Genomic DNA, 19,325 nt, shown 5'->3' with positions numbered 1-19,325 from the left:
AACTGTCTTTCACATCACTAACATGTGCAGCAAACTTTGAACACATGCTACATGATTAGGAGAGAGAAATACCATAAGCACCGGTCCTGTCATAATGTCTGTGACAAATGACTTGAATCCAACTGCAACCCATTGCTAGGAGCACCCATTCCAAATGACCTCCTGTAATTTATGATCTTTAAATAAACATTTTCTTTTCTCCCTTGTCCCAGCCTTAAATGTCCAGTTAATATGGGTCTACACAACTCCACTAAATTCTTAAGGAATCTGAAACACCAGCTTTAGGAGACAGCCTCCCTAAGCATTCTATGTACTGCACTACAAGCTGTCTCACTGCCCAGCAAACCACAAAGAGCTGTATATCAAAGATCTCCCACACCTAATTTTGATTCCATATGTAATTTGCCTAGAGAGAAATAATCATCATTCCAATGGTTATAAGCCATCACATCTTCACTCCAGGTAAAGGGAATTACATCTGAAGACTCTCAAACAGAGTCATCTTCATTTCCATTCTTGACTTGTCTGACCAGAGACATCAGGAAACAAGCAAGTTCAGGGTCTGGCTGGTCCATTCGGTGACAACCAAGGGGAAACTGATTATCCCACTGTGGTACAGCAGAAGGAATCCTATGCTACATTCTCTCTGGTTTGTTCTTTATGTAACCCAAGCAAGACAATGCAGATGAGAGGCAAAAGAAAACTGGCTTGGGCTGTGCTCTGGGCTGCAGGATCTGCTCCTTTAAACATATATTCTCTGTTGCATGGAACTTTAAAACCTAGTTTGTGGGAGGAAAGGAACCTTTTTCTTAATGTAGGGGAAACAGGCCTTTCAAACAGTTATGATGGGGACCAGCAGCAACTCACCTTGGCGACTATATAGTAATACCATCAACAAAAAGCACACGGGGAAGCTACTGGTTTGTGCAGCTGCACCAGCCAAGGAGCAACTAGTATTAAAACATTTCCTCAGTATTTCTAGGCAGGAACCAGGTAGACCTGAAAAGCATCATGGTGCTGGCAATGTAATATTTGTAAAAGGCTAGTGACAATTTGGGATCCAGTTTGCAGCACCAGTGTTTTTTCAGTGATTCCTCTAATAGCCAAAATGGAGCAGTTAAGCAAGCCAGATTTCCACTCCCATCTCCTCCCCTCACAGAAGTAAGTCCCTTCCCACCCAAGCCATTTGATGACTACACACAAGCAAATGTCATCATTGAATGTTCCCAGCTGTTCAGTAATAATCTCATACCTTGGGCATTTATTATAATTCTTAGATCAAGACACAGGGCTGGGGAGCACTTGCAATGGGGTTGGGTCTTATAAAATAGGGTTGCCCTTTCACCTCACAGACAGCCTCCCAGCCACCCACACAGACGCCTGTTCTTCTAGGACATACACTGCTGCCCCAGACTATACATGACACCAGAAATAAAACAAAAGAAAGTTACACCACCTGGCACTTGCCATGTACACAGAGGTCCGTCTCATAAGGCCCGCATGGAGTACCATCAAGGACCCTGTCTGTCACCAGCACAGGGGAATCCTTCCCCAGTGGAGAGCAGAAGAGCTCACATGGTTTGTCTGGAAAAAGAAATACAAAAGCAACTGCCTTTAGGAACAGCACAAACAAGTGTTTGAGGAAATAGTGGTGCAGTCTCTACATGAGTGGATCTGGAAAGGTATCTGTTGATATTCTTATCTTTGAAGGAACACAAGCCTTTCAATTTAGGCCTGTCATTTCCCCACTGTAAAATACCGATATTCAAAGGGTTACATTGATGAGATTGGGCTTTTAAGACACAGAAAGCCATTTAGTCAGTACACTTCCATGTATCTGTCTCTGAACGGAAGATGTTTGTTACAGGGAACATTCAGCAGCCTGATATGAGTGACCAACTCACTGTGTGAGCATCTCAGGCAAAATTCAGGCTACAGCCAGTGGTTTTAGAAGAACAAGTTCTCCAGTCCATTTCTACTCTGGACGAACTGACTTCTTGCATCAGTTTGCCAGTAAGAACACTTATATACATAAATTTAAAGCATTCTTGTATACCTATTACATACTGTTATCAGTTTAAACTTGTATTTGTGGTCCTACAAACACTTCTGTGAGCAAACTATGCTGCTAGAATATCTAGAGAAAGAACTCCCAAATTAATTTGAAAGATATCAGTAGAGAAAGACTGCATTTTTCACCCATGCGAAAGGTAATTTTTATAGTATATATTTAGACCTTACTTTGGAAAAGCTACTATTATGTTTAGCTAGAGAAGGAGTTAAGAAAAAAAGCTTTTTCAAAGATTTGTATTATTAAGTGGCAGCATACAGCAGATGCCAGCATTTGCTGACTGCATTTGCAATACGTTTTAGTAACAGATATTTAGGCAATATAATGGTTTTCCTTTGGAGCTGACTCTGCTACTCACGGACTTCATCCAAGGGAGAACCTATAGACATCCAAATCGAAACATGTTTTGTTCTGCATAGTCAAGTACGTCCACTCATCAGAAGAGAGAAGGCTTGCCAATACACTAAGCTAAGTGGCATAGGCCTTTCCTAAGTTTCCAGCGCGATCAACTCCCACCTCACTAACACATCTAAGTAGAGTTCAAGCACAGTGGAGATTAGCTCAAGGTTGGTTTGGATCTGTGTCTATTTAAATGCTTCTGATTGTGGTGCTTTGATATGCTGAAAAAAGGTACTGGAGAACTGCAGGGGTGCTCTAACATGCTTCGATAAACAGTGACATTGAGATGTGAAGCTCAGCTGCCCTCTATCCATCTGTCTTGCTTGACAGAGGAACTACAGGCATATCCTGTGGATGTTCAAACTCCCTGCCTTGTGCCGGATGCAAAGCAAGTTCACAGAGGCTGGATTTTGATTTCACTTGCAGACTGAACAGAGGAGCTGGGAAAGCTGTTGAAAGAACAGCTTGTGCAGAAAACCACTAGTCTGACTGCCTCTGCACAGACTCTCTTTCCGCAGCTGTGAGATCTGCAACAGGGCAGGAGAGGTTTCTAATTTGCATTCATGGAAACTGGGGCAAGATGGCTCAGGTGAGCCAGGCTTTGCTGTGTAGCAGGAACAATGTTGGCTATTATCTTTTAGCAATAGCTTGCTCAGTCTTCAAGTAGCCAAAAAATATCCTATTCCCATTCTGTGGCTGAATGAAGTTCCCACTGCAGTATGCTACTAATTCTGGCAGCACTGATCAGAGAATATCACTGAATCATCTAGGGTTTTTTTTATTTTCTCTCCTATTTACAGGACTCTCAGCAACCCATAGCTCCTGATTGAAAATGGAGAAAGGAGTGAAACAGCTCACCCCTGGAAAAAACTAGGAGAGTTTTCTGTGATTGAAATTAGTCAGGAAAGTAGCTCTGCATTGTTTATTCACCCAGCAACACTATTTGGGGAGAGGGGCAGATGGGAACAACAAGCAAACCCAGCCTGTCTCCTGGGGCATCTGAAGGAATTGTACTCTTGGAGGTTCTGCTACAGGAACTGAAATGCTGACTGTACATGTACTGTAAATGCTGGAGTCAGACCTAGTTTGTCACTGCTAGCACAGGAAAGGGCTTATCCAGTGTCTGGTCTTCTGGTATCAGTTCCAAAACCACCCTACTCTGTTCAAGCATGTCTTTAGGATGACCAAATGAAACTAGCCTTGTCTGTTTTCCAGCAGAGTGCAGTGAAAGATATTTGTTCCTGCAGAAAGGACATTACTACGATCCTTTTTCATATCCCCCCCAACATCTGGTTGAATAGTAGATGAACAATAAGATCCAGCAAAGGAAGCATTAAAGGAATGTAAGTAGGATAGGCAATCATGCTGAAATGCCCAGAATTGACACATATTAAAAATGTCCCAGGGAATCCTTATTTTCAGTTCAAAATTAATTTGAACTTTCTAATGTTTAAACTCCCATTCCCAAATAGCTGCCTGTTCAGACTGGGAATCAAGTAAAGGCACTTCTCTCCCAGCATTACAAAAAGATGAGCGAAGAACTGAGATCTCTGCATCTTCTGTCAAGGTGGCTAAAAGAACAGCAGGGCAGCACAAAGAACAACTAGTTGTAATTAGTCTTCCAGCTGTAGCTAAGGGGAACATACTGTAGCCTTCTCACCAACAAATGGGAGTCTTGCAGATGAAATCAAGATGGGTTGAGATAAGCTGCAGTGAAAGAACAGCAAAGAATTACAGAGAAAGATGAAAAAATTTACCGTCGACGATGACAGCTGTCAGGAGGCTTTTCTTCTTGTTGGTGTATCTGTCATGGGCCTGGCACTGTTGGTCCCTGAAGCTTGGCACACCTTTAGGGCAGGGTAAGTTCTCACACACAGTGTGTTCCACGCTGGCTCCTCGGCAGTTCTTCCCACCTGGCCCCGGGCTATCACGGGAAAGACAAACCAAGGTTAGCAGGAACAGCACAGCTTCTCACAGACACGCCTTTGCCTGACTTTCCCTGTCCAAGGCAACTCTTGAAATACCAGGAAGATTCAGGTGTTCCTTCCTCTCAGATGTCCCCTGCTAGAGGGCAAATCCTGCTTTCAGTGGCTCTGACAGAAAATTATTCAAGCTAAATTCTGGATCTATAATTGGCTTATCATAACAGATGCTTAGATACTGAAGTACTTCAGAAGCATGTTCTTTTGTAGTATCCCATACACAGATCAATAAATAGGAGCTGCCTACTCGTTGCATGCCTCAGATAAGAGGTAATCCAAAAGGCTATTATGCTATTCACCTCTGGGCACTAAGCAGCCTTCTTAGAAGATACAGTGTTCAACTGTTTGCATTCTGGTCACAAACCAAGGGATGTGACTAATTTTGCACTGCTGACCTAAATTTTTTCTTTGACTTCAACAGCAGCTCATTCCTGTCCTAACCTATTTTCAGATGGAGCAGGCAAATGACTGAGAAAGGTGGGACGGGGGGGAAGCACATAGTTTCAGTAAAGGCGCTTGTAACTGCTGGTGACCTGTGACAGTTAGGCTTTGGAAGGTACACTGAGTATGATACCTAAAGTCTAAGTATTATTTAAATTTGCACAGTCAGGCAGTTCAGAAGACAATTTGTGGTTCCATTACAAATACCAATGTTAAGTATTTATATTCTTAATGGGGAACCTACAGGCACCAAGGTGACATGACTGTGCCCAGGATCACACTAAATACCCAAGGCAAAGGCAAGCAACCTGGAATGTTTCAACTTTCTCTTCTCACCATTTGCTTTGCCTCCTACCTTAAACACTCCTAACTACTGAGACACTGCAAATGTCTCTTTAGCACATGTCCTCTAAGGTCCTGCCTTCAGCAGTTTGAAACAAAACCACCATAGAAGTAGCTATAACCTGTACCTTACACAGGGTGTCCAGAAACAAATCTGTGCAGCAGATCATCTCCATCCATGAAAAACATGCCATTTTACATATTTGTTTTTTAAACATGCAGGAAAGGCCACTAATCCAACATCAGGATTAAACACCTGCAAAATCTATTTATTGTATTTATGATTCCCCAGAGAAGAAGGAAAACTCAAACTCTCAACAATAACCCTCATTTTCTTTGCAAAAAACCCAAGTAAGCAAAAGACCTAGCCATCCTAACAGATAATTTCTTTAGCTACTTGCTGATACTCTCCTGAATTTGTTACATACCTATCTCCCCAGCTGTAATCAGCAAAGATGGATAAAGTAATGTTCTTGCTTTTCTTTAACAGATGGCTATAAAAAGTAACTCCAGCCAAATTCCAGTTTTTAGCAGTATGGCATTCATTCCAAAAGCCTCTTTCCCCCTCCCTCCCAGAAGAGCAATGAACATCAGCTTATATCAGTCAGCTAATTAGAAAGCAAGGCCCTTGTATATCAGTTATTTGTGTCAGTGGTCCTAGCAAGAGTTGCAAGTTACATGCTGGCTATAGGACAGGGCGTTTTATTTCCTAGCTGTGCTGGACTCAATGAATTCAGCATTTGATGCAACAGAAACATTCAACTCTGCATGGAAGAACTTTATGCCAAATTTCAGTCTAGATCAAATTTTTACAGTAGCTCCATTAATCCCAGAAAGAGTGTTTTGGGTTTTTTTTTAATGGAAATGATTATCTCCGATGACACGGTAACACCACAGAGTCACCAGAATAACAGCTTAAACAAACGTCTGTTTGTGCTGCCAACACCTCTTTTCTGCCACGGACACATGCAAGGCAGCAGATGCGCTGAGACTGATGCAGAAATCTGCTGGGAGGATTGTGTCTGCTGCCTTAGGCTGTATGAGACAGACACTCCATCCAGATGACTGCGAGCACGACACAGCCTTCCTCCCACATGAACCCTGCGCTCACATAAAGACATCAGACACATGAACTTTGGTTTCAGCACCACTTCTTTGGCTACAGCAAAAGAGATGTAGCCATTGAATGTAAGTGACTGCATGTTTGTGTGTACATGCACAGGAGAAAAAAATCAAATAAAGCAAGCAGTCAGAATATCCAAAGAGTAACAGAGCGCTCTCCCAAGAGCGGGGTGTCAATCTGATGGCCATGGAACAGAAGACACAGTAGGACTGTTATTTACTGTGCTCATCAGCAGCTGTTTTGGCTTTAATCTTAAGATGTCCTTAACTTGTGAGGGACTTTCTATTACTTTGCCAATGCAGACTGGAAGCAAGCAGCTCTCACTATTGGTAATAATGGTCATTGGCAATATTAAAGTAATAGCCAAATCCATTAGAAGACAGAGACTTCCTGAGCACCCATCACTCCCAGTCAGTGGGAGCTGCAGGAACATAGTGCCATTTGGCCTGTACTCTTCTGCTTGGCCCATCAGCATCCTGACCTGTCTTCCCCTTCTAATTAAGGAGTAAAATGAACTGCATCCTCCTGATGCAGTTTCTTCCAAAATTAAAGAGTTGGATGCACTCATCAGCCACAAAGTAACAGAGCATCCTACAGACATGGGGGACGTTTCTACTCCCAGTAATCCAACAAAAAATAATATACCCAAGAAGACCTTCCCACCTCAGCTCCCCTCTGCCCAACAGCATCATACTTTATTTGGCAGTGTGGTGCCGCTTTCTCCTAGACTAACTCCAGTAAAACACTCGTAAAATATACAGTGTCTGTTCAAGGGGTTCAAGAACAAGCAGATAAACAGGCATGGACAGGCAGTTAGAGAAATGGACAAGACAGCTCTGCCTGTTGGTTATGTTCTGCTCTGTTACTGTTTGGATAGGGAATGCAGAATTACTGACAGTAATCTTTAACTGACTTCTGTAATAGTATTTAAGTATTACAGGCCTCTTGGCAGGTTTAAACATGATACTGATGGTTTTCATCATGCAAGACGAAGAAAAATGACAGTCACTGCCTCTGGTCTCCCACAAATAGTTACCTAGGACTTATTCATATACCTTTCTTTCCCTGCTTCACTCCATTTTAGTGGCCTCATCCTTGTGTCCCTTCCACCTTTCCAAAGCTGAGGTCAAGAAATTTGGCATCACCTCTATCAGATTCTCTTCAAGAACCTGAAGGGAAAGACCCCTGTAATCTCGGTCCCAAGCCCTGTATAATATGGGCTCCAGCACTGTCCGGCATTTCCAACAAACAGTGTAATTCAAGCCCACCCTGACATATGTCTGAAACAGTGACTGTGTGAGACGTCCTGGTAGACAACTTCATGCCCATCTTCCACTGTATTTATGCTAAGAGAATCCATCCACTAATGGAACTGAAGCAATCAAAGCCCATTTATACTACTGTGACCCTTTTACAGGACAAGAGGGGACTGGAGAAGGGGTAGAGATCTCATTCTGATGTTCTGTTTAAGCCAGTGGTTTTCTCCTCAATCACACCGTACAACAACAATCCAAAGACTAGGTAAGAACACAAGGCAGTACAACTCAAAAGTCCTCATGTGCAAACTGGCTCACGCCACACTGCCTTGCAACCATTTGGAGGCAATGCATGCAAATACTCAGAGAAATTGCAGAGACGAAAAACCAAATCGAACAGTGAAGTAACTGATTTAAAAATACTGATAGTCCCACAGGCTCAAAAGTCAGCTGGCAGGAGTAGAGATTCCAGTTTAAAAAAAAAATCCCAAGACCAAATATATATAAAATAAAAGATAAATCCCCTAGCCAGTATTTTTGGACAGTGAATAAACCAGCTGCAGAAGTGGGCTGATGCCAGGAATTTGAAGCAAAAGAAGATCACGTGTGTATCCCCAGCCAAAAATGTATATAAGCAAGAGAATTTTAAAATCAGTGTGCAATCTTGGAGGGAGCATTTCCTGTAATTTAAAGAACAATGATGAATGGATTTAGGTTTGGTCAGCACTGTGGTTAAAAAGACTTTTTGTAGCTGACAGCAAAGAAACCAGCTCAGTCCCTTGTTCAGGAAAATGAGCTGGTAAAAATCAAGCCTGGACATTACAGAAATGCAATTGCAGTTCAGCGTTATTTAAGGAGAGGAATAAACAAAAATATCCCTTTCACATGAGTACAACTCAGCAGCAGCCAGTGTGTGCCTATCCATCATCTAGGCATGTCTTCAAAGTTACTGTATTGCTAGCCAGAATTTCAGTCCCTATTTAAAAAGAAAAGTTTCCTGTGCTTTGTCTGTGGAAAAAACCTTAAAATATGAATAGAGATGCACAACTTGGAGGGGTGCTCTCAAGACTGTAAGCATCCTCACTCATCTCAGAAGTTGTAATGCGCACAAACAGGGGTAGTCAGTTAAATGGCTACCATGGTAATCTGTTCAGGCCTCCCATAAGAAGAAAAAATTTCCAGATGTGCCTCAATTGACCTGAGGGATGAAGTATGGCACATGGGAGACAACAACACTTACATTTCTTCCTAAATTAGAAAAAAATCCAAGTCCAAGCAGAGAGCATAGGTCTATTTGTAGTCACTGCAGGAGCTAAACAGTACCCACTGCACTTTGTGTGTGCGAAAACCTTCCTTTTCATACGCAGCACATCCTGATGTACAGAATATCTCAAGGTGCTTTACCAACACAGTTACGTGACACTATGACCACTGTCAACACTCTTATCACTTCCCAAGACCAGAGCCAGCACTCCCTGCAAAACTGATCTCCAAGACATACTGGCTCAGTTTGGTCTGTAGATCCAGATCAGCCCCCCCTCATTCACTGCAGTGCTGGACAGGAAAAAACGGCATCTTTTTTTCTGCCAAACTGCACATTTTTAATTCAGTTGTATCTATGTTTGGATCATTGCAATGGGCTGCTTCCAATGGTAACCCTTCAAACCACTTCCACAGAACCTACTTCACTCCGAGTCATTCCAGGATATTGGCCTGCTCCTTGCCACTCATGAACAAGGAATCTTGTGGGCTCTGCTGCCCATTTCTTTCCTGTACTCTTGCAGTAAGGCTTGTCTAAGTGCTACATACAAAAAGAAATCAGGATGATGTAAAGACTTACGGGGGATTGTCACATTTCCGCTGTCTGAATCGCACTCCTGTGCCACATGTCCGGCTGCACATGCTCCACTGACTCCACATGCTCCAGTCTCCATCAACATGTTCAGGGATGGGAGTTTTACTGACACACTCTCCAGCACGGCACCACTGAAATGCAATTGCGTTAGCCCAGGCTGGAAAGAAGTCCTGATATTGCAAACATTCCTGCATGTGTGGACTTAAAAGGATGTCTGAGATTACAATAAGCCCATGTTTGAGTTTCTAGAGACTCAAGGCTTCAGTGAGATGGAGGTGGGAGGAGGGGAAAGAGAGGACATGAAACACAAATTTAAGTGTCACCCTCAATGAACCCCTGAAGGGATTTCTGTCATTAAAAGAAGCAATTACAGAATTGAGCCTCTTGCTTTATAAAGCAGACAACAATCTAAGTGCTAAGACTTAAAGCCACACTCTTCACAGAAACCGAGTCCAAGAAAGTACACCCCAAAGCAATGTCTTAATCAGCAGTATTCCCACTATGTACAAAATAATTGAGGTATTTTGCACCTAACTTGGCCAAAGCCCCAAACAACCTTTGATTCTAATAGGTTGTGCTGGCTCCTGACCAGGCAGCAAACTTGGCCTATTCTCCTGCTCTGTCCAGGATATGATAAATAAGCACTGCTAAGCAGTCTCATGAAAGTATCACCAGGACTCCTGTAGTTAGACAAACATATATCTCAAAATCTTTTGTCTCCATTTCCTTGTCGTGCTTTCCAGGACTCAGCTTTTCTTGTCATTGTTTACCTTTATTTGCAAGCAAAGAAAAGATCTCTGATCTTTCATTTTAGCAATAAACTTTTTATTTTTTCTTAATTAATCTTACCTCCCCAACCATACAACATACAAAAAATACTAAAATCCAAAATCAGTAAGTGAGGGGCTGGCTGTTACCAAAGCAGTCAAGTTCCTTTGTAGCCTAATATGTTATCAGCTGCACTGGGCTAATCAACCACATATGTTAATGAACCACATACCATTTACCACAGCCCATCTCAGAGGGTAAACGTTCACTTAAGTCAACTTCTGTTAGCACAGCAGGTCACAGCTGGGAGGCAGCAGCTGAGCCTCAGTAACTCTCACCCTTATGGTATTGAAGCCAGTTACTGGAATGGTGATTTTCACTGGAGGGAGATCCACTAATTTGAGAGTTTATTTTGTATTTCTTGTAACAGTTTTTTACATCAACCTGGATTCTGGAAACTCCATATATGCCTTAGTCATCTCAGTATATACATACAGTACAGGAAATTATACTTCAAAAATAACTGAATATAACTTAATTTGAGCTCAATGCATTTTGAGCTACTTGGAGAAACCATGAAGTTTTTAAGTAGCCTCTTTTTCTTTCCCCATCTTCCTCCACTCCCCAAATGTCAGCCTAAATGCTCTCCACACTTTCAAACTCCAATATAGCCAAGAACACTACTACCTTATCTTACACTGAAAAACATCTCACTCATGAAACACCACTGGCAGCAATGAACAGAAGTGACAGGAGTGAGCTACTACCCAACATGACTGCCAGGGTACTCAGCCTGTGCACTTAGCAGTGAAGCATGGGGGTTTCCTGCAGTGTTTGTAGAATGCCTAGACCACAAGAACTTTTCTACTGAGGTCTCCAAAGGCTACTGAAATACACGTAACATAAAATCAGAAAGACTTAACCCAATCCAGCTGTTAATTTGAGTGGTTTCTGTAACAGAATCAGTAGAAAATATGGGTTTATGGTAAATACTGAACATCTTGGAAGCATTATTTGACAGACAATGCTGGAAAAAACAAAGTGATTGCTACTGAGCATTTTGATTACCTTGTCTGCGCCGCATTCAGTGCCATCCAGAGGGGGGTCCAACTTTGTTTTACAGGATGTATCTCCTTCCACCAGGCACCAGAGCCCAGCACACATCAAATGCTGTAACCATAAAGCAAAGAGGTGCAGTTACTATTTTTGGAGATGCCAGCTGTCATTACAGGATACACTTCAAAGCTCAGGCAGTCTTCCTCAAGTGAATCCAAAGCCATCTAGTTGGTTTGGGAGCAATTATTTTTTAAGGATAGATTGGCATTAAGTGGCAGGGCTGGAAACATGAAACACATAGATGGATAAAACCCACCCAAAACAAGAAGTGCATTATTTAAACAGATTTCTTTTCACAATAATAAATCCGGTCCCTTAAAAAAGAATCATGTATGGGAGGCCAAGATGAGTGCTTCGGAACCATGCCACATGCTTAGATGTCCAAGCTGCTTAATTACTTGTATTTTTTAGAAAGATACTCAAGTAACACACAGTCAGCCCTGCTGCACCTGGTGGTAGCTGTCATCAGCTAGCAATGCCCGTTAGGAGAAGATGACCTTAAGGCAGAATGAGAAAGAGGAAAGGATTTCACGGTGTGCCATGCAGCGTAGGAGGAGCTTGGTGACCGGGAGGGGCAAAGTTAGTAAAAGTTTGGTGGTGGGAAGTAGCTGCTAGAAAGAGAGAGTCCAATGTGCTAAAGAAGGTGAAAAGTGAGGTTGGAAGGCAAGAGCAGGAAGAGGTACAGCACAACTCACTACCAGACTTGAAACATGTTCTGGCTATCGTTACTCAACATTGCTGCTCTGCTCAGCCAGTGTGTGTTGCAGGGATATTAATGCTGACCACACTTGCATGATCTGTCAGATTAATAAGTTTTCAGAATTTGAGCAAAAGGACCAGGAAAAGGGGCCTTTACATTGTTAACATTTTCCACAGCATTCACCGTGCTTTGCATTCCATGGAAGTGGATGATTTCAATACAAAGCTACAGAACCGAGTACCAAAAAAAGAAAAAGAAGAGTTACATTTCTTTCCACTATTGTTCACATTTCAATGTAATGGTAAAAAGATGAGAAGCCTGACTCTAGTGCCAGCTGGTCTTGTCAAGATTTATTGCACCTCATTAAATAGTTGAGTCAACATGCTTCAACCTTATGGTTCTTTCACGATGTAGTGTAAGAGACTGTGGGTGCATGTGTGTTTTGTGTACATGCATGTTGGTATGTCTATATAAAATAGATCTGTACAGCAGAGGGTGCAGATGAAATAAATCCCAATACCAAGAGTGATGATGTAGAACATACTGAAACAGAATAGTTATCGCAGCAGTATCTGCATCCTGTTTTATTTCCACATTTCTTTCTGGAAAGAGGATTTTGCACTATTTAAACCAAAAGAACATTCACAAAAACTAGAAGCAGACAGCAAAATCCAGCAACATCTGTATTAACCACAACACAGAAAATCATTGTCAAAAAACCAAACAACAGTAAATACACCAGGGAAGCCTAAATCAATTAATTTCCAAGACATTTCCCCCGAACTAATAGAGCATATGGGAAAATATCAGACTTCAGTAATTTTGACTAAATTACTGTGACTAATTAGTGGTTTACCCACAGCTCTGAAAGCACTTAAGCACCAATTAGCCATAAGGACATCACACAGTATTTTACAGATAGGTATACTGAGGCAGAAGAATTGACAAGCCAGAGATTTCAGAGCTTACTGAGAAATCAGTTGTTCCACACCGCAACTCCCAGATTCTCAAAACCCTGCCTTCCTCAGAGAGGATTAAAATAAAAAAGTGCATCAATTAACTGTCCACAAGTGTTACAGAAAGAACACCAGTCTAGGCAATAAACAGTTTAACCTGAAAAAGCTTTTCCCCAAAATGCCAAACTTGCTTGCCTTCCTAGTTGTAAAGCTACAGCATCCTTGCATCTGGTTTAACTCAGCAGGATCTAAAGGTGATGGGTTATTCTTTATACTAAACCTGTACACATATGAATGAATGATTTAATAGGCTTCCAAAACAGTTAAGATATGTTAAAAGCATAGAGTTATGTTAAGTTAGGTCAGAGACGTAAGTAGAAGCTATCATAGGAGGTTCTAGTCACAGTGGCAGGACGTGCTACATGTAGCTGCAGGACACAATTAAATGCATTGCATGAACATGTTAGACTGGCTAAACTGTAACAGCTTCTTTGCCATTAAAAGTAATTGTATTGGTGACCTATAAATGTTGTTACTGTTAAGCCGAGTTCAGAAATTCATTGACAATCTGGTCTCTCTCTTCTCCCCTGATGATTGTGGACAGTGATCTTGTGAAAGAACCACCAGCAATGTCTCCTTTCAAATTGTGGTTGGGGAATACTGACACGTAAAATGAAGGGAAGCTCCAGAGAGGAAGGGTGCAGATAGCAAAGCATTTCTACTTTTCCAGGCTTCAGCCCCTCTCTTACATATAACCACAAAGCTTCAGAGCAGAATGTGATGAGAAACCCTCCAGCCTGATCTCTTGAATGACCCAGATGGAAATTTTGCCCTGTGGTTCCGGAAGGAAACCCGCTGCTTCTGCTTTCTGTCAGAAAGCCATCCTGGCTGAAGATGTAACGGAATTCACTACAGCCCTAAAGAAGTTGTTCTAGACACATAGGAGCAGCATTGCTGAATATCTGTGCATTATGCAAGGCCAGTATTTTTTAAGCTTCAGCTTCAAGCCCCTGGATCATAAGCTGCATGTAAATTAGTCAGGGTTAAATTGTCCTCTTTGATGTAAAACTGGGAGGAGGAAGAGGGGGTTGGAAACAGGAAGTCATAAAAATGAAGCAGCTTTTTGTACAATTTTCGTTGCCAACCAGAATTCCTCCATAGCCCACAAGAACATGGAAGGTGATGAAGCCAGCTAACAGGCCCAGGTATGACGCATGGCCTGGGGAAGCAATGGACACAGATAACCTCAAACAGGTGTGTCTGCACCAGCAGAACTACAGAACTGAGCCCAGCCCATGGGTACAGTGGGTGCAAATATTCACATACATGTGTGTATGTGTGTATATATATGTATATGTTTGCATATATGTATGTATACACACACACACGTGCACACACATATATTTATAGGAAGATAAATAAAGAAAAAAACTCCTTTAGCAACACCAACCTTTCTGAAATTTCCCATCTTTGCAGTATGGAAAACATAGGATTTTTATAGTATCCCTGTGTTTGATTCAGAATACTAAATGCAAAGCATATTTCAGGAAACAGTTACAGAAAAATCTGGTAACTGCGCTTCAGAACTCTGTGTTCTAGTGCCATACCACTACAAAGCTGAAACACTCGTTAGTGCAGTCCCCTGTATTTAATACAGCATTCAGATACCCCAGCAAAGATTAAACCATCATCTTTGGTATTGTATGTTCCCAAGATGTTTTATCATGTTAATAGCTCATTCCAAAAGAGATCATATATCCTCCTCAGCTACAATAGAAACCCAAACAAAAAACCCCATTAAACAGTCCTATAGCTAACCAGTCACAGTGAGTGACTTTTTAATAGTTAAACAGCCAGCTTTGTGGGGAAATAACAAAGTGAGAAATGGCAGGACTTGAAAGGAAGTTGCTTGTATGTGAGTGGCAGTTCAGAGCTTACTCTGATACAGAAGAAGCCATCAAAAGAGCTGTGTTACTGCTAATTGTAAACTCAGCAACCAGCTTTTAGACAGCAGGTCTCTGCCTGCAAAATCTTCCCTTCAGCCTTCAAAAAGTAACAGGATTCTCCGATGATAGATATTTTTCACTAGGAAAATATTGATTTGTTGAAACTGTCTGTGGGGAAAGGTCATCTTTGGATCAGCTCGCAGTCTGAGATATTTCCAAGGGCAAAGCAAAATTACAAAAATTGAGATGTTTTGAAAAGTAATACTTCAATTAAAAAATAATTTTCCTTTTTTTTTTTTAATTGAAATGCTTGTTCAACTGAACCCTTAAAGAATTTATACAGAGAGAAAATAAAGTCAAAAATCAAAATAAAAATGGAATTTTTATAAAGGTGCACATTTTAGATTCCAAATAACTCCTGGAAGATAGGAAAAGCTGTCTGCACAGTTGTTAGAAACCTGTCCTGAGAGAGGTCGCAGCCCGGAAACTCCCAGGCTAGGAGATATCTGCTCAGCAGGTGAACGATGCTTCCAATTACAGGCATTATAATGGCATCTATCTGAGAAAGAGGCCTTACTGTGCCAGGTGTTTTCTCTTCCTCAAAGAACTTGCAATCTAAACAGACTCCTGGGAGCTTGGAGATAAAGGAAGCTTTATTGCTCTGTTATAGGTGGGAAGATGAGAAACAGAAAGGGATTAAGTGTATTGCTGAAAGCCTGCTGGGACACAAGTGAAAACGCTGCTCCGAGCTCTGCAGTCCTCTGCTCAGTGTCACAGCCCAGGCTCACACTGCCTGCCCTAGTTAAACTTCAGGGTAAACCCAGAAACAACTCCTGGGATACTCCCAGGGACACGTCTGGCTATGGGCCTTCCCACCTTTCACAGCTTTTCATACTTTTTCACAAGACATACTGTTTCTGAAGACAGTGTTTACCTTACTTGTAACTCCATCCCCCACGTGTGCCAGCACAGACTCACAGCGTGTGAAGCACTATGAGCACTCACACGCAGCTCTAGGGAAGTCATCTATTTTAGTTTCTTTAACTCAGTGCTGCAGCTGGAAATGAGGAGAAGCCAGAATTAATTCAGCCAGCTCTTTGCCCACAGGCAGTAAGTCTAGAGACTGCTAGTTTCTGGGTTAGCTATTGCATCACCACCGTTACTGAAATCAGCATGACTCTGCCCAGTGACCTCATATGGTCTCAGTGAGAAGGGCTCGCAATACCCCCCTGACTCAGAGCCTCATATTATTACCTACAAGGGGGAGCTTCCAAATCTCCAAAGCATAAAGGAAATCCAATTAATAAAGATGTCCTTCCCACTAGTGAACTACTCTACAGAAGCTAGTTCATTCCCTACACATTCACTCCCTCACCTTGGATTCATTCGAAAAAAGAAACACCACTTATTTTTCTTGAGAATGAACTTCTTCCTGCTGCCTATTGCCCACTGCAAAGAGTAACCTCTTATTTCTAGCAGCAGAATTAAATCACCATGAAACCAATTTTTCTGTCAAAATGAGGCGATTATGAAGGACTTAGAAAGAGTAAATATCCTTAAGGAAGAGGAGCAAGAGACCACATAACACACAGGCATGCTTATAAATATGCTGGCTTTCAATGAAGTATCAGATCTCTCTTATTTTGCCAAGGTTATGGCTTGGCATATAGCTAACTGTGAGAGAAAACACGCGTATAAACAGAATCCTAATTAACACCTATTAAGTACAATAAACACACAATTTACACTCATTTTCCTGTTCAAAATACTATGTATGTGTTCTTGAAGGCTCACAGCATGCTTCCGAGGAGGAATCCTTTACACAACAAGGTGAGAAAAAGAATGTCCCCAATTTCTACACTGCCGCTGTCTTTAATTCTGGGTGCATAAACAACTGACAATCTACAATGCATCACAAAGGAGGCAAACACTGTTGTTTGCCACTGCTATTGACGGAGCTTCTTGCTGCTGAAAACTAAATGAAAAGTGCCCAAAATCATAATCCTGTAAAACTGGAAGGCACTGCTGAGAAGGAGGCATATGCTGCCCCAGACAAGATAACTGTGAAGCTGGATATCAATGGCCAGATGCTGACCTTTCTCTAGAGCTGATACTCCAAAGAACAAGTGGCAGGTCCAATAGTAGAGGTATCTGTCTATCTGTCCAATGACAGACCAAAAAGTCTTCCAAAAAGTCAAGGGAAGGCTTGAGAAAGAATCACCAGGACTACCCTAGAATATTTGGGCAATGGTTCATATTCACTAATGTCGCATTTTAACAGAACTGGGCAACAGTCCTACAAATTCATATTGTGCAATTTTATTCATTTATGACAGAGAAGAATAGATCTCTTTACTGTTTGACAGAAAGTATCGCAGCCTGTATTATAAAAAAGTAACCATATATCTTCTTAGATGCAACTAGAAAAGGTTTCTTAAAAAATGTTTCCGTACTTTCACTACTTGGTGATCAACTTGTTTCTTCAGAACATACAGAAACACGTATGTATTATGTTTTTTAGATGAACAGGACCAATAACCTCCCTGCCTGGAGCCAACAAACAAATCTAGAGTTTATTCCCCTTTATATTAGTTTTTTCATCAATGTAATGGCATTAACTCAATGAACGACCTCTTCATCAATACTTGTGTGATTAGAAAGTCACCAGCATCAGATACAAGTGTATAAAACCAAAAAGATTGTTTTAACTTTGTGGAAATGGCCCCTGACACTTAAATAACTCTTAGGGAAATGGTCCTTGAGAGTTAGCTGCTTTCCAGTGCTACTCTTTTCCTAGTAGAACAGTACAAAAAATTCAGTATAGTCATTTCCGAGATTTGTTAATGTTCTGTATCAGAGAAAACAAAACAAACTGAACCCAGCAAACATAAAGTGTGTCACACTGGGTTTGGTTCTCTGAGCTAGGTGGCTTGACATGCATTACTCCAGCTACCAGCACATGGATCCCATATGAAACATACCCTTATATATATGGAGTGATATCAAGAGCTTTTCTAATCCACAATTAAAACATAAGAATTTTTCCTCTTCACGTTTCAGGGAGAAAGACAAAATATGTCAGCTTCCAAAACAGTAACTTACCATGACACACTGCTTGCCACAGATGGATTTGGATGTCTAAGGTCTGAATAAAATTAACTGGTTACAATCTTCAGTCAAACAGCCTTTCTAACAGCAGATGAAAGCCAAAGGATTAGAAAAATCCAGAGCTCTCATGTTTTGACAATGTCAGCAAAAGCAAAACCAGGCTATTCAAGAGCTGCCCAAAACGCACTTACAGACAGGAAGATGAGCCCTGACCTCTCTAGAGCAGATGCTGCAGGGATCTTTTGCCAAGTGTGCCATCATGTCTCCTAGTAAAACTGCTCCTAGGGCTCTATGAAAGGCTCTGTGGGATAGATGGTAGGCGACAGAGAAATGTAAAAATTCTTCTTCTGAGAGGGGTTTGGCTTACTGCAAGCTCTTCACCCTTTCCTGTGAGAAAGTTAAACTGGAATGAATTACTTTTATACTGGAAACGTGCAATGGAGTATCTGGAGATTATTCCAATCCGGGGAAGATATAAGAAACCAGTATTTTGAGAAGTGAAGAGTTGTTTGGGATGCCTGACTTGGAAATACTTCAAGGAGGGCAACCTTTCAAAGCTGGTAGAAGCTCAGGGCTTCTGGAAAACTATGCAGCTTTCCTGAGACTCAAAACCAGATGCTAAAAACCAGACACATTCAAACCTATTACTTCATTTGAAAATGTAGGGCATGATTGAACCTCCTGAACAAGCATCAGGATGAAATAAAAGCTGAGAAAAGCAGCAATGACATGGACACTGCACAGAAATGCAAATGTGAAGGGCCAGTAATGAAGCTGGGCACACGGAGTTCAAAAAACAAGAATGGATCCAGCCAGACAAGCAGTGGAAGACTCCAATACTGCCAGAGAAGACACAAGCGAGTAGAAAACAAAAGAAACACTTCTAATTTAATTGTACATTGGGAAGCAAACAATGAAACGGAAAAACATCGTCTCTAGTTCTAGCAGTTTCTGCTAGAGTGCTCTCAATACAAACTAAATGCCTTCTCCACTATCTTAAATATTTCTTTGCAAAGCACTAGTTCTATTTCATTTTTTCACATATCTGGAATTAAAGTAATAGTCAAAAGAAAGAGATTGGCAAGACAGCATTAATGAGACCACAAACTAACTTTATGACAAAGCAGCCTATGCTAAATACTAATCTTTTCAGTTTCTTCAAACCTGGAAGAAGAAAGAGACATGTGGTACAAGGCACTGGAACAGAGTTACGCCTTTGAATTGAACGTTAGAAATTTTGTACTTGGACTTATTACCAATTT

The 19,325-nt window shown here is 41.4% G+C and overlaps 1 protein-coding gene across 1 annotated transcript in view; it reads right to left on the bottom strand.

The window, feature by feature from the left end:
• The window catches only part of ADAMTS17 (ADAM metallopeptidase with thrombospondin type 1 motif 17), a 191,470-nt gene that overhangs the window by 68,293 nt on the left and 103,852 nt on the right, over window positions 1-19,325 (bottom strand). Inside the window, exons 11-14 of the mRNA XM_037396065.1 lie at window positions 11,306-11,407; window positions 9,455-9,600; window positions 4,228-4,394; window positions 1,457-1,584 (exon numbers count right to left, since the gene is read on the bottom strand). Coding sequence (XP_037251962.1) covers window positions 1,457-1,584; window positions 4,228-4,394; window positions 9,455-9,600; window positions 11,306-11,407 — 543 coding nt within the window. The remainder of the gene's footprint in view (window positions 1-1,456; window positions 1,585-4,227; window positions 4,395-9,454; window positions 9,601-11,305; window positions 11,408-19,325) is intronic.

The sequence above is a fragment of the Falco rusticolus genome, chromosome 7 (assembly GCF_015220075.1).
Source record: "Falco rusticolus isolate bFalRus1 chromosome 7, bFalRus1.pri, whole genome shotgun sequence".
Lineage (NCBI taxonomy): Eukaryota > Metazoa > Chordata > Aves > Falconiformes > Falconidae > Falco > Falco rusticolus.
The sequence above is the reverse complement of the archived record's forward strand: the minus strand, read 5'-3'. Positions and strand labels throughout refer to the sequence as shown.